Raw genomic sequence first — 15,760 nt, 5'->3', positions numbered from 1 at the left:
AGGGTATCTGTTACACATACACACTACAATTTGTAAGTTGCATTATTTATATGCTCATGTCAAACCATTTTCCCCTTATCCAGTGGCCTGTTGAATCTTTCTCACACAGAAAATGTACATTTTTGCACTATAAGAAGCCGATAAACACTATTGTTCGTGAAAAGCTTGCCCAGAATAACCATCCATATGTTTAAAAATATTTATTTTCAAATATTTCACAATATCCAGGTTGATTTATAAATAATTCAATATATCATAGTTAATATCAAGATATTTTAGAATGTAAACTTAATTTGTAAATTTCTTTTAAAACAATGTTAACAATATTTTAAAGCTTATTTTGATGGTAAATACAGAAAGAAAACAAGCCATACAAGTGACTGTGCAACACCAACTTGGAACGCAAAAAAAAGCCTCACCTCCTCTAATAAGACACTTCATTATCTGTTACAAAATTACTTTAATTTTAAAATCATGTAACATACATATGTAATCTATTAGACATATAAAATAAACAACTATGTAGCCTAAACTTTTTTTTTGTACATTCTATTATACAATATATTCAATGTTTGTTTCTGCACTGAAACTGCAGAAATGGCTGTATACCAGGTTTGTTTTGTTCATGTCCTGGCAAATCTTACACAGAAAGCATTGATCTGACTGAACACCCTCACTCTTAAGGTGCCAGTCATTATTTTACAAATCAGAAAAAAAACAAGTTAAATGTGATTAAATTCACATACCTTCAAAAAACAGTGACACTCAAAAATGAAAAAAAAAAACCCATGAAGAAGAAAAGCATTCTGAAGGTTGAATGAAAAAAAAAGAATGCGGACTGTTGGGGAGAGAGTTTAACTCAACTACAAAGAAAAACAGTACCGACTGAGCGGATGGATTATTTACAACAGTGAAAAATACACGAAAAATCATCTCACATCCGAAGCAAAATAATTTAGATGGAGCACAGTGGAATTTAATGAGCAGAATTTCCCTCAACTACCTTTGCAAGGTGAAACAACATAACAGTTATTTTTGTATACAGACATGGACACAAAACTTCTCTGAATGATGCGTGTAGATGGAAAATAAAGTCAATGAGGAATTTTACTGCCACTGCCTCTGCAAAATTACTTTTTTTTCACACATTTCATGAGATTTTTTTTTTTATTCAGTAGTTGAATAATATGGATTAATGAAAAAAAACATACAGTTTCTATGGCACCTCTGAGTCGCTAGCGGAGATGAACCGTCACAGTGGCAGTCACTTTACTGTTCCTTTGCCAAACTTGTGGAAGCATAAAGATGAATAAAGGGAGACTGAGACTTGCTTCAGCCATTAAAAAAAAATAAAAGGTTTGATGATGATGATGATGTACAATTGCACTTTTTCTTGTGACTTCTTTCAGTTTTGGCTGAATTACAGTTTAAAGACTCAGCAGCAGTTACTGCACCCTGCTCCAAGGATTCGTGTTCTTCATTTCATCTTTTTTTTTTCTTTTTTCATTATCAAGGTGATCATATGACCCTTTACTCCAGAGTGTCTGTGTTTGGTTATCATGTTTTATCTGTCGTTTGGGAGAAACCAACACATTCCCATGCAGACATAATCCTGTGTAATCATAGTCTTCAGTGGACACATCTTGTACCTTTTTTAAGAAAAAAAAGGTACTGCTGATACCAACAGCTGAAGGAATGTTAGGACATTTTCATTAAAAAAATACTTCCATATAATTTACATGGTACAACGGCTTATTATACACCTCTATATACATCGTACATCTGTCCTGAAACATTTAAAACAGTATAAATTAACATTCTTCTCTTCAAATTGACATTGCACATAGAAAAGTGAAAAACGGCACTGAACATACATGCTGAAAGTGAAACTGACATTTGTGTCTTGTCGTCCAGAATGAACAGCACCAGTCTTAAATGGGACTAAACTGACCAAACTGCCGCATTAAGCGTTACGGGTGGCTTTTTATGAGGTGTAGCACAAGATGCACAGTGAGAATTTCAGCAAACATTGACTTGTATGTTGTTTTTTTCCTAGGGAATAATTTAGTATGAATACAAACTGCTACACAGGCAGTTTCTATACAGTGTACTGTTGTACGTTGTCATTAATAAAAGATGTCCATATGTTCTTTAGTGCATTTTCCTCCTGCACATTGTTCAACTGCTAATCTGGCTTCTCCAAAACACTCAAATCCTCTTTTTGTAACAACTGTCGTCCAAATCGTATCACAATGCCGAATATCTTGTTTGGGGTTTTTTTTGCCTTGTTAGCAGTCCATATGGTGGTTTTATATACTACAAGACACATTGTGAGGGAAGTAAGCAGTCAACACCATGGCTGAAATTTTCCACCTTGAAACTGCAGCGTCTTAAAAACAAGGATTCAAATTTATGTTTTCATATGTAACATCATGTCTATTGCTTGGTGAGATGCTCCCACCAATTCATTTCGTTGTACAACTTTTGTGTACAATGACAATAAAGGCTATTCTTTTCTATTCTATTCTAACAAACCAGGAACCAATCTGGTTAACTTCCAAGATGAAACTTTTCTGTATCATCATCTTCAGAATTTGTTTCGGGATCAAACATGTATGGCTGCAATATTACAACTTTTTATTGTAAAGTAGTTTTACAGAGTCACGGGTGAGCTGGTGTGCTCAGGGGGCATTGATTAGCGTAGGGTTGGGTGGAGTAAGAGGTGGGGGAAGAGGTAACAGTGTACAGTTAAATCTGAGCCATTATAAGGCAAGAATGGATTATTTCTATGGAAAAAAAACCCTTTTAAATATTTAACTCAAATACACAGAGATGAGTGGGAGTATATTCAGACTGACTGGTACTGGAGTGCAGTTGGTAGAGCTGATTAGCAGTTGAACATATCACAGCTTGATTTCCTTGCCCAAAGTAACATAAACATGTTTTTTTTTTTTCCAAAATAACACAAACTCTAAAGATTGTCATAGAAAAATCAGTACAGCATAAAAAACACTGTAGCATCTTGAAACAGTGGAAGGCCTGACTTCCAGATGTGTGAACTATCAATGCTAATACTTGCAATAATGTCATTTTTTTCCATCACTGCAGCTCTGTGACAATTAATGCAGTAGAGGCTGCTATATACTCTTAAGGTAAATTAATTGTCAGCAAGCAATATACTGATTTTGATTAAATCAGTTCAATTGGTCATTGTAGGAGCGACATTTTTTTCTTCTTGAATGTTCAAATAAACAGAAAAAACTGACCATGCTAGAGATGATGATAATGCTGTTCATGTAGCAGACAGACAGATCAAGAAAATCAAATCACAAAGCTTCCACTTCTGCAGCAGTTTGTTGTATTGTGGTGCAAAACTACAATTAGCCACACACAGATGAGTGGCGGCGTGCTGAAAACAGTCTGCATTAAACCATGATGGGGCAAGACACAAGGACCAGTGTTGACCTTTCAATGTCTAAAAGAACACAAAAAAAATCTGTTCTAACCTGTGTGTATAAAACTAGTTTCTTAATCCCACATATTGTTTCAAATATATATGTAATAAATAAAACATGAAATGATTTTAGTAGGGTTTCATAGATAAATGAATCTTATGAATTACTATCATTACAAAGTTGGGACTTATTTACTGGTAAGGTTGCAAAAATCATCCAATATATATTTGTTATATATCCAATACAAATCTAGATGTCTTTTATTCATATCTGATGTGGAATATAATAAATTAGGACTTTATGAAAATAGAACTTTGTATTCCAAATGGACCTGAGCTGGATTTTTAAAGCCGTAATCAGACAAAACCATCAAACCGCACTGTGGACGCACCACAGCTGAAGGCACAATTTTTCCCTCCTCTCTGGCAGCTGTTTACCACACAAGGACTCGGGCTGCACAGCTCATCTGAAAGCACAACTTCAGAGCTTTGTTGTCATTCTCTGTGAGACCCCCTCTTCACTCCCAGATTGAGGCTTTAAAAATCTAGATAGACCTTTCAAATAATTGGAGATAATCACCCCGAGTTTACCACTGTTCCATCGAAACTCCTACCAAACCTGACTGTTGATATGACGTCATCTCACCACTGCATGTTTCACAATCAAGCCCCTCTCTAGTGAACATGCGTGTAAGTAAATCGTTGTGGGGATATAAATGGAGTGCTCTAATGTCTGCCAGCTGACATGTACCTTGGTGCAGAGTTCCCATATACACAAATCCCTTTATGAGATGAGCCATTTTCACTGGAAATAAAAATCTTATCAGGGGCAATGACGGTTTGTCAGTGGGGAGGGGTGTCAAGCAGTAGATTTGAAAAATAATCTCAATATTAAACCATTATTAGTGGACAAAATAGAGCATTAATTCGTGGGCAAAATAAATATTCTACTTTCAGGTAGGGGGTGGTACCAAAGTGCAAAAAGACACTTAGGAGGAAACTCTGGTAGACGAAAACTTCCACATGTAAACATGTGAAAGTGTCTTAAGAGCTTTTTGATAATCCACTTGTTCCAGCACTTTTGCTGATGACAACTGACGGCGGCGCGGCCTGTTGATGAAGCCCAGCAGCTCAGGCTCTCTTCAGATCCTGCAGGTGACGTCAGCTCAGTGCAGCCTCTGCTTGTGGTTCCACCCAGCGACCGACAGGTCAGCTTCTTCTGAGCTTCACATCAGAAGTACGGTCACTACAACCATTTTTTTTTTCCACTGTCAAGCATTTTCCGCTGCCGAACTTGTCAAGTTTGACTTCCAAATGCCACAACGTGCTGCCACCTGCAGGGCGACTCCGCAGACGCAGATCTTGGCGCTCCAACTGAGTCCACAGCGCTACCGATTCAACAGGTTCTGGAAGTCTGAAACGCTGCCAGTCTGGTTTTGGGAATGTTGGTATTGCCTTTGCTGCTGTTGCGGCTGCTGCTGCTGTGAAAGCGCCAGTTGCTGTGACTGCTGCTGCTGCTGCTGTTGAATGTATCCCACAGTGTTTTGCTGCGGGACATTAGTGGTGTGTAAGAAAGTTGGAGTAGATCCACCTTGTACGAGTCCTTGAGTCATCTGCGGACACAAATGAGGATATGAATGTACTCTGGCAACCAGACAGAGCTTCCTTCATTAGCTTTTATAAAATCTAGTCCTTGACTGTGATGAATAATAAATAGTGTGTACATGAGTGCTGTCTCTGAATGTTAAGGAGACTCTGCAGTAAGTAATGAGGGTTGAAAAACACATTACTCTCGCATAAATTTAAATTGTGAGTGAAGAAAGGTTGTTTGGAACAACATTAATATGCAAAAACTATATTTTTATTATCAAAGATGACTGGAGCTCCTACACCCTGATGAGAAACAAATATATTAATCCAATGACAGCTGCAATCATGGACATTATATTAAAGGTTAACTCTATCTAATATTTAACTTTATCTGAGCTCTGTTGTAATGCAGAATAAAGTAAAAGAAATGGTAAAGACACAATGTACTCTTTTTCAAAACTGCCATATTAGTCCTACTAGCCACTAGAAAATTAACCCATGAAAGACGTGATTGTCCAATTATGTATGTATATATAGATTTTTTTTTTACACTATTGAAAAGGGGCATAGAAAAAAATTCTTAAGTGATTGCTTGAACCTTCACAGTGAGACGCTCTGATTAAAGTGAAGCAGTATTCTCTGGATGTTTCCAAGGATGTTTTGGCCTGCAGAGGGATTTAGGTAATCTGCTGATGAACTGTGATTTTCCATCACACTGACCACGTTACTTATCTAAGGCAGGTTTTTAACATCTGGCGAGTTGATAAAAAAATGTCTGGAGAACATAACAGAGTATAACATGACTTCAAATCTGACCAAAATCATTTTAGGTCGCATCTCAGCTTGTGGATGAAGCTGAGATTTTAGACCCTGTGGAAACAGCACGGCAGCCTGTTGCTGTGGTAACTAGGTATTCAGAGGGAGTATAATACCTAAACCCATCATAAATTTAAAAAAAAAAAAGACACCCTCAGGTAAATCCATTAAGCAGCATTATGCAACAGTCTGCCACAAATTACTGACTAATAATGCTGCATCATAAACGACATGTTTGTAGTACCTGAAAGAACTGCTGGGGCTGCTGGAGCTGCAGGGAGTGCTGAGAGGACTGAGGCTGAGCGTTGTAGGCTGACTGGGACTGATGCGTCATGAAGCTGTTGTGTGGGATCATTATGGGGGACGTGAAGACCGGAGAGGGCACGAGGACGGCGTTGCAGTTGACCTGTTGCATGGAGAATGAGGGGGCGATGATCTGCTGCTCCAAGGTGTATCTGTACGGACGGCACAAGGAAGCACTCAGGCTCAATATGAGATAACGCCACACAAACAGACAAGCGAGTACAAGTGTACGTGCATTCTGGTCACTCACATGGTTTGGGAGAGGCCCATGTTGCACTGGGAAGGCTGCGTGGTGACGCTGCTAGTGGGAACCAGCGTCTGCACTGGTTGGTTGAGGAGCATTCTGCAGGAAAGGAAATGCGTCAGTGGGAAAACTCCACGTATGCAGTAAGTAAAAGTCAAAGCAGGATGCCAGAGCATGAAGAGCTGGCTTGAATATTTTTCCTGTTTCATCAAAGAGATAAAGGACATCTTTGATCTCAGCAGGTCTTTCTTTTTGAACTTAAACTTTACAGAAACTACTGTTTTACTTTTCATTAAGTAAAAAAACGAGATTGTGCCTATCAGAGGGGAGAACCAAAATGAATGTCTTGTCATAGCCAGTAGAATCAGCACAAACAAAAGATCCACTACCTGCTACTTCGTATACTGCTTTGTGCTACATAGTGTCTGCCGTACTGCCACTGAGTATCGAGTGTCTTTTTCAGTGTCTCACCGTAGTTGTCCATCTGGGCTGAACTGGTTCTCTGTGTGTCTTTGGTTTGCATCATGCTGAGGCCTTGTGTTGGTCTGAGAGAACATCATGGGGTTGCTGTAGAAGGGCATCGTCAGACTCGTGTTTGTCTGCACAGGTAAACTCACCGACGGTGCCTGTCCGCTTCGGGGAATCCTCTGCTGGACCTGCAATCAAACGAAGCAAATGCAGTACAGACTGATCAGAAACACTGGACACCTACTGACAGCTTATAAAATACCAGAATCCAACAGTCAACATAAAATTGAAACCAGCTTGCCAGTGAAAATGCACTAAGATGAGGCGGCAGGAAAACCAGCTTTGTATTAAGGATCAAAATGGATCATTAAAACATCCATTTTGACAATTTGTGCTACAAAGTAAAGTATAACTTGAAAGCATAACACACAGCTGCCACATGTTGCTAGAATTTATTTTTATAACAGACTGATATTAGCAACTGAATCCAAAAGTAGCGTTCTGTTGAGTTGATGATAACTGAAGGTAATTTGATTCTACACCATTCAACAGTTTTTAGAACAGCCGTGTTTGACTTCAAATCTGGATTTTCCTCTCACACAGCTCTGTACCTGCGTGGACGGCGAGCTGTTCTCTCTCAGGAGTGAGTGAGGCGACGAGCTGTGAGACCCGCAGACTGGTGGTTTCGGGTGGCCTGAGAGCTGCCTGATGACCCCCGAGCCCTGGCTCTGCTGGGCCGGCCTGCCCGGACCCTGCTGCTGAGGCTGCTGCTGCTGCTGCACCTGGCCAAAGTCATTGTGGAGAGGCTGCTGTAACAACATCTGACACACACAGAAACGGACAAGATGAATTTAACAATGATCTAGACAATTTCACGTTTTCCATGAAAAGACACACTTTTATTCACGTGCTAACATAACTGCACAAGGGTTTTCTAATCATCAATTAGCCTTTCAACACCATTAGCTAACACAATGTAGCATTAGAACACAGGAGTGATGGTTGCTGGAAATGTTCCTCTGTACCCCTATGGAGATATTCCATTAAAAATCAGCCGTTTCCAGCCAGAATAGTCATTCACCACATTAACAATGTCTAGACTGTGTTTCCGATTAATTCAATGTTATGTTCATAGAAAAAAACTGCTTTTCTTTCAAAATTAAGGACACTTCTAAGTGAACCCAAACTTTTGAATGGTATCGTATGCACAAAGGGGTTGAACTTCTACATAGAGCTATAGATAAACTTAAAGAAGCATGTTAAAAACTTTAATGCAAAGTGTGCAGATTCACATGACACAGGAATACAATACAGGTAATACCAATAAATACATGATTACTGATACTTTATTTATGTGAGCTAGATGGACAATTGTGTAATAAAGCAGAGAGGGATGCAACTGGAGTGAAAAAAGTAACATGTATTTAACATACAGTGATTCATGCTTAGGGATTCAATAGACTGATTTCATTGTTCATCAGATTGACAGCCTGTGGGAAGGAACTGTTGTTTCTGCTCTGTAGCACTTCACTATGGGGAATAACTGGTAGCAACTGTTCTTGAAAATGTGTTATAAAACATATGATAAAAAAGTACAACACAGTCCACAATATGATACCAATGCTACATATCATGTAGAAATAGTTTTTGTGAACATCCATGTCTGCAGTGCCTTAGAAGTATTCATGTTTAGGTGAGGTAACGCTGACAAGCAAAGAGTCTCAATTTGAGTTTAACTGACTAGTTAAAAGATAATCCCTGGAATATTTCTCATTATTGTGGCTCTAAGTGTTACACTAACTTTGCACTCTTCGCCCTCACTGCAGAGATTGGGAGAGTTCAGAGGGACAATAAGCCAGAGCTCCCTGCAGCATTCCACAGAAAGCAGATGTTTACATGAATCATTTCAAACATTTGTTTTCGAGTCTGACTGAAAGTAAACACAGAAATTAGTCACCAAGGACGGGCATCCCTGTGGCAGTTAGCAAAAAGTCTGTTAGAGACGGATAACAGGACTGAAAACAAACATTTAAAATGATTCATGTAAAAAACGGACTTTTTCTGGAAAGCTGCGGGGAGCTCATGCTAATTGCTGTTCACAAGCTGTTTTGTGCAAACCTCCCTGAAGAGTGCAAAGTGAACATGAGTCACAGTCACTAGAATTCACCTGATGTGTGGGAATAAACTGCGTACTTGTGTTTCTAATCAAAGCTCATCTCATGTCGCCGTCACACCCAGGAGGCAGTGACGTGAAACAAAGAGAGAACTTGTCTTTCTTATGTGAACCCTTCCACGGACTCTCCCTGCGTGTTATGTGGGTCATGTAGGAGTCAGCGCTGACCTCTAGGTGGAGCCATTCAACCACTACTGCAAGGACTAGATGATGGAAGTTCACAACAATCAATCAATCAACAAACAATTTTCCTAACAGCTGATATGTATGGATTAAATAATCTGTTAATAGGTAGAATAAACTTTGTAGTTACCACTCTGTAAAAGAAATTCAATGTTTTCAAAATGCAGAAAACAAAACCAAAACTAATGGTTATCGTCACGGTAGATTTTATTTTCTGGATGAATCTATCAGCTGTTTGCTCTCTAATGTGAAAAGATGGTGAAAAATGTGGAAAAGTGTTTTCTTAAACGTCTTGTTTTGTCCAAAGATATCCAGCTTACTGTCACAGAGGAGGAAAGGAATTGCAGCTTGTTGCAAAAAAGCTTTTCACTCTTCAAAGTAAAACAATCTGAATGTTGTTGATGCTACTTTCTACTACAGCGACGGACTTAGAAGTGTTTTCTTTTATAGTGGGATTGCTACCTGTAGATTTGCGAGCTGAAGCTTCTCCTTAATGTCGTGCAGCTCCTGCTGCTGCGTCTTAATGTCAGCTTGCAGGATGCGCGTCCTCTCCTCCAGCTGCTCCTTCAGCTGGTTCATTACGCCGAGCTGAGGCTGCTGCAGCTGATACATGGAGGACTGCTGCTGATGCTGCTGTGACTGCTGTTGCTGAAAAGAGAGCAGTTGGGAACAGACATGAGCAAAACCTCTTTCAGGCACCGTTGTGTTCAGAAGAACTCACAAATGCGGCTGCAATCAGGTAGCATGAGTCACGTAATGCTTTATTCTTGCGATGATGAAAGTACATCAGTCTTCCATCTTTTCAAAAATGATGCACGTGACTGATTTCTTGAGTATGTAGAAAGCTCAGGCAAAAAAAAAAACATTTCAGATATACTGTGATGTCTCATTTCTTCCCCTTAACTGTCTTTTGCACTTGTAATGCCACAACCGTACTGAGAGGCACAGTACAGAAGCAGCAGATGAAATAAACACACACGGCGGCAACAGTCATAACAGTAAGATATTGTACACAAACAGAAGAGAGGAAGGCAACAGGAGGAGAGGAAATCTAAACACTAACCATTGCGGAGTGCTTGCTGCAGGTAGGAGAAAGGGGGAGGCTCATTTGGGGAACAAGGTCAAAGGAATTTTGTCTTTGTGCCAAATTCTACAGGGAAAAAAACAGGAAAAGGTTGCCCAATTTAACACAATTGGTGACATGATATTGTGTCACATTGTTTCTCACCGCCAATATTATCTCCAGAGACAGAGAGACTCACATAAGCATTGTATGAACTTACCTTTGAACTGCTCGGTTGGAGTCTGACAGACGTCTTCTCTGGTCCAATGGAAGCAGACTGCCATGACGGTGTGCAGGCATCAGTGTAGGAGTTAGCTGCTGCAGAAGAGAAACAACACTTCTAAACACACTTTGGTAAAATAGACTCTGGATATGTTCATAATCACCTGGTTTTCTCTGTGAGATAATAACTCCAACAAAGAGTGAGTAAATAAATGTCTTGATGATTAACTCAATTCACGAGTGGGATACAGTTTCTTATGAAACCCTTTAACTGTAAGTGTGCTACTGCAACCTTTGTAGGCTTCATTTTCACACCTACCAGCAATTAATAATGAGAATTTGTAATTATTGGTCTAACAAGTTAATGATGACAGTGAAGTTGTGAGTGTTTTGCTCTTATTGTAAGTTTGTGAAATGACTCTGCGATCAACAGTCACACTAAAAAAATTCAGGGACTTTTTGAATAACCTGCAGGCTGTTTTTACACAGAGCAGATAGGAGACAAGTATGGACACAAATTAAACAAGTAAAGTACTCAGGGAGCGTAGCACTCTGCCAAGGCTGCACAGTCACTGTTTGATTTTCGACGGATAAGACACGATTAGTCCACAACGGTGGATTTGTAGTAGGATCGCAATCATGTGATTGTCAGTAGGCAGCTGAAGAAGAGTTCACTTGTTGTCATAGTTACAGTGACGGTGTGCCGCTATCTTGCAATGATACAGAAATATTAAACAAATCCATGGATCAAGACTATAAGCTGCATCACTGCCATAATCTAATCACTTGGTCCTTGTGCCATTTCTGACCTTCCCTGAAAATTTCATCCAAATCCGTTAGTGTGTTTTTGAGTTACGTTGCGCACAGACAGACTAACAAATGGACAAACGTACACCGATCGCCACATAACTCCACCGTGTTCCTTGGCAGAGTGAAAAGTAAGCAGCAAAATGTCTATAGTATGTACAATCACCATTTTTTCAGCGTTGGTAACCTGTGCGCAATATGTTCATTCCAGTTCATTCTTTTTTTAACTGTCTGTAAAATAAATAAAAGAAATTTAACTTTATATTTTTCTTTTTTAAATATTATGGCATTATAACTTTGAGACTCTGCACTAAGGACATTATTTGAGTTCTCTCTACTTTTAGCCCTGGCTGTGCTGTTTCCATAGAGATGCATGACTTTATACTGCAGTGAAATGAAATGAAATGAAATGAAATGAAATGAAATGAGCCCAGAGTGAGTAAAAATATGACAGCAGCAAAAAATGCCCAGAAACTGCCACCCAGAAACTGTTTAGAGGGTTAAAGTTGAAGGGACAACAAGGACCATTTTTTCTGTCCTCTAACTGTCTACACTGTACAATGGAAAGTTGCCCTTTATTAAGTTCTTTTAAAATAAGCACCAAAATCAATGCAAAATCAATCCCTGTTGAAACCCAATGCCGACACTACCCACAATGCACCTCAGGGGGTCAGTATGGTCAGATATCCAGGTGTATGTAATTCTTGTAGCTGCAAATGAAGCCTTGACATATTGACCTTAAAACTCAGATGAGTAACATGGCACTTTCAAGCTCCCCTCGATTTTACTTTTCGTTTTTCAAGTTGTAGCTTCAGACTGAGCTGATGTCGACTCAAGCAACATCACATCACATCAGAGTTCCCACTGGAGCCACAGAAGGCTTTAAAAAGCTTCCACATAAAAGCAGCACTCCCTAAAACCTGACTTTGATGCGTCATATCAACTAAGTTCCCCTTTAAATCAGACTTAACATAAACAGAAACACAAACAGTCTCGCCTCTTTAAAAGGGAGCTTTTTCTCCCTTAACTGCAGCTTTTCTTAGGCAAAACTGAAACAACTTATGAAATGCATTTCTGTTTTGTTTTTTTTATAGAGTTGTATAACAATACTGCTGATTCACAAGCCACCTCATTCTGCAACTGACTTAAACCCACAAACTGTGATGCATTCAGTGAACGATTTTTCATTGTAGGCAACACAATAGGATGAAGCGAAGAAACAAATCATCAACAAGCTCATTTTCTTAAAGATTATTCTTTCTGGCATTGTATTTAGATGGGAGTAGTGATGGCAGGCAGTAAATATGTGAGACAGAGGAGGGAGTGACCTGTAATAGAGGACTCACTGCTGACGCCATTTGCACCCATTTAGCACACACCCTGAACTATTTTTGCAGTTTTATGAATAAAGTGTATATATGTGTGGGCAACAGGAAGATAGCAGCGCTGTGTTTACTTTTCAGTTGCAATCAATCTGCCACTGCTGCCGTGTATTCCTTATAAATATGCAGATGGGGGTGAACTGTTTTAGTACAGTGGCTGGTGGGTGGAAGTCCAGCAAAGTCAGAGAGAACGGGGGCTCGCTAAAGCAAGCCTTGGAAACCTTTCATCACAGATGCGTCAGCAGCACATATATCAAAGTAGGCGCTGCAATGATGTCTGGTCTGCTCATTTGCAGTTTTACCGCTGAAATTCTAGTCAGATTACATAACAGAGGATCAACTGTGGGATTTTCTCAGAAATTTAAAGGGAAAAAAATTTAATTTGCAAGTTAAACCCATCAACAGAGCAGTAAGTTAAATAGTCCATCCTCCACCCATAGCAGGAGCTTGGATTTGTGTCCATAATGACTTGCTGTTGAGTGAGTTAGCACTTTTGGGAGCAGAGGATGACTCACATGCAGAATCTGACAGCGCTGTGTGGGAGGACTTCCGGGAGCTGTGGGAGGACACCGAACGTGCACCGCTGTTTCTGTCCCGTGGAGCGTCCAGTGTGGAGCAGATGTCCAAGTACAGCTCCTGAGCCTGGAACACAGAGATATGTTCAGCACAGAGGGTCAGATTTAAAGCTGACCTGAGGGCTGCACTGCGAAGCAAGTCTGACATTTCTTTGTGTAAGTCGGCTCGACTAAAGCTAAAACCCCAGTCAGAGATAACAGGTATCACGAAGGTAGTTATCAGCTTTGTTTGCTAAATCGGACTTTCTGCTTCACACTCTGTGCACGTTCACATAACAGGGGCGTCACGTGACAAAATGAATCGATCGTGTGTCGCCTTCTTCAGACAGCATGTTGTTATAATGGAGAACAACAAGGAGCTGCTCCTGCAAATAATGCAAAACAGGAATGCTGGTAAAAACCTGTTAACCCTCCTGTTGTCCTCATTTACAGGCACCAAAAATATTGTTTCCTTGTCTGAAAAAAATCCAAATATTCTGCCAAAAAATTCCCCAAATTTCTGAAAATTTGCAAAACCTTCAGGAAGAAAATTCCAATAATTCCTTTATTTAAAAAAAATCACCCAAATTTGGAAGAAAAGAAAATTCTTGTAAATATTTTCAAAAAATGAGTAAAAATCTTCCAAAAAAGTCCTAAAAATATCTAAAGTGATTACATATATATCAGAAAACTTCTAATATTTTCTTTAAGAACATCCACAAAAAAGTCAACCAAAATCCAGCGAAATTCGCTGGATTTTGGTTGATTTTTTTGTGGATGTTCTTAAGAAACATTTTTAACATTCCTTTTTTTCCACCAAAAAATGTTAAAAGATTTCCCAAAAATCTTGAAAATGTGGACATCCGAAGTTTCACTGTGAAAACATATATTTTTTTCACATTTTCAAACTTTAAAATGGGTCAATTTTGACCCACAGGACAACACGAGGGTTAAACGCATTAATATATCTATTTTATCGATCAACGCAGACGCTTATGTCTATCTGATGGCTGCACATTAAAGCCGTTAAACTCGAAACTTCATATATGTAAACATGACATCATACTGAAGTGCATTTAGGTCGGACACTGTCCCATTATGAAGGATATCACTGTAATTTTTTTGGCTAAATCTAAATTAAATGATTGTTATTGATTGAATAAACGCTGTAATAACTAATCAGTTTTGCAGTATGCATTCTATCTGCTGCAGTACCAGCAGTGTAAACGGACTTCACAGCAAATCAAGCATAAAAACATATTTACGCGATTACTGCATCGCCATCTGAATACATATCGGGTTCCCATAGCAACACAATGACTACAGTGAGGGATACTGTAACTGCACGGCTTCATTCAGCGGTTTTAGTAATGTACAGCTGAACAGGATTACAGATAAATCATATTCCCCCACCTGAAAACCTGTGTCACTCAGAAAACATTGTCAGGAAATGATCTGAATCCGAAACTGAACATAACCTCCTCCGGACCAGGTTAGCTCTGCCGCATATGTTACTACGGAGATCTAGCAGGTGAAAAGAGAGCTGCCTTCACGACACTGAAAACTCTGGCTTTCAGCTCAACATACCTCGCTAACACATTACAACCCTCTGAAGTCCGACCTCGTAAACGTCACGTGTTGTCAGACTCTTACCTTCACAGAGGACGGAGCGATCTCAGGCGGAGACAGCTCTTCAAGACCTAACGCTCTCCTCCTCTCAGCTCGCACCTCAGCATAACTGAATGACGACAAAGAGTTATGTGACAAGTGTAAAGCCAACTTAATCCAAAAACCACAAGCACTACACACATCCTGAACTTACCTGACGACAGTGTGAGTACAGACAATGAACTCAGGTTTGGAGTTCCACTGGTGGTAAGTAATGTAGTAGTGAGTCTGCAACCAAATCCACTGCTGGCCTTTGGTCAGGAAGCGATAATAGCAGGATTTACCCTTTCCAAACTGCATTACTGTGGAGGGTAAAAAACAAACCGCATATCAGAGTGTTCGTGCAGTTTTCAAATTTATCTGAGATAGATTCCTGGATCTGGTGGTGATGAAATGCAACAGACGAGTGACTTACATTGGTTGTGACACTGAGCTATGAGCTCCAAGTCATCCACATGATAGTAATCATAGCCAGAAGTTCCAAGAACCTCGAAGGGTAAATAGCCTATGATTGGTGAAGCTCTGAAAAATGAGAGAAGATGGGAAACATGTAAGAGATACTATGGTTTCTTGCTAAACATCTACCCTGATGATTGTTGGGATCATGAAGATATTTTACCTGTGATCTAAAAACAGGAACTTCCACTCCAGGCTGTGTCTAGAAGTGAATTCATCACAAGGATCGTCCACATTACACAAATCCTGAACAGAGGCAAAGACACAGAAAGTCTGAATTAAGATCTTATAGCAAAGCAACAAATTAGCTTCGTGTCTACGTCTTGTTTTTGCTTTAGTGGTACAAGTTGAACAGTTGAACTTCAGGTCCACATTAT

The 15,760-nt window shown here is 39.6% G+C and overlaps 1 protein-coding gene across 7 annotated transcripts in view; it reads right to left on the bottom strand.

The window, feature by feature from the left end:
• Positions 1-185: 185 nt before the first annotated feature.
• The window catches only part of npas2 (neuronal PAS domain protein 2), a 61,546-nt gene continuing 45,971 nt past the window's right edge, over positions 186-15,760 (bottom strand). For 3 of the 7 annotated variants that reach the window (XM_035942467.2, XM_023297287.3, XM_023297286.3), the window contains exons 10-22: positions 15,547-15,629; positions 15,343-15,449; positions 15,082-15,229; positions 14,913-14,997; positions 13,221-13,347; positions 10,515-10,612; positions 10,295-10,381; positions 9,694-9,879; positions 7,487-7,696; positions 6,879-7,063; positions 6,414-6,506; positions 6,105-6,315; positions 186-5,067 (exon numbers count right to left, since the gene is read on the bottom strand). In XM_035942467.2, coding sequence (XP_035798360.2) covers positions 4,843-5,067; positions 6,105-6,315; positions 6,414-6,506; positions 6,879-7,063; positions 7,487-7,696; positions 9,694-9,879; positions 10,295-10,381; positions 10,515-10,612; positions 13,221-13,347; positions 14,913-14,997; positions 15,082-15,229; positions 15,343-15,449; positions 15,547-15,629 — 1,845 coding nt within the window. In that variant the 3' untranslated portion in view covers positions 186-4,842. The remainder of the gene's footprint in view (positions 5,068-6,104; positions 6,316-6,413; positions 6,507-6,878; positions 7,064-7,486; positions 7,697-9,693; positions 9,880-10,294; positions 10,382-10,514; positions 10,613-13,220; positions 13,348-14,912; positions 14,998-15,081; positions 15,230-15,342; positions 15,450-15,546; positions 15,630-15,760) is intronic. The other 4 variants (XM_055017066.1, XM_035942468.2, XM_055017068.1 and 1 more) reach the window with 4 other exon arrangements.

Source organism: Amphiprion ocellaris, chromosome 14 (genome assembly GCF_022539595.1).
Source record: "Amphiprion ocellaris isolate individual 3 ecotype Okinawa chromosome 14, ASM2253959v1, whole genome shotgun sequence".
Taxonomy (NCBI): Eukaryota; Metazoa; Chordata; class Actinopteri; family Pomacentridae; genus Amphiprion; species Amphiprion ocellaris.
The sequence above is the reverse complement of the archived record's forward strand: the minus strand, read 5'-3'. Positions and strand labels throughout refer to the sequence as shown.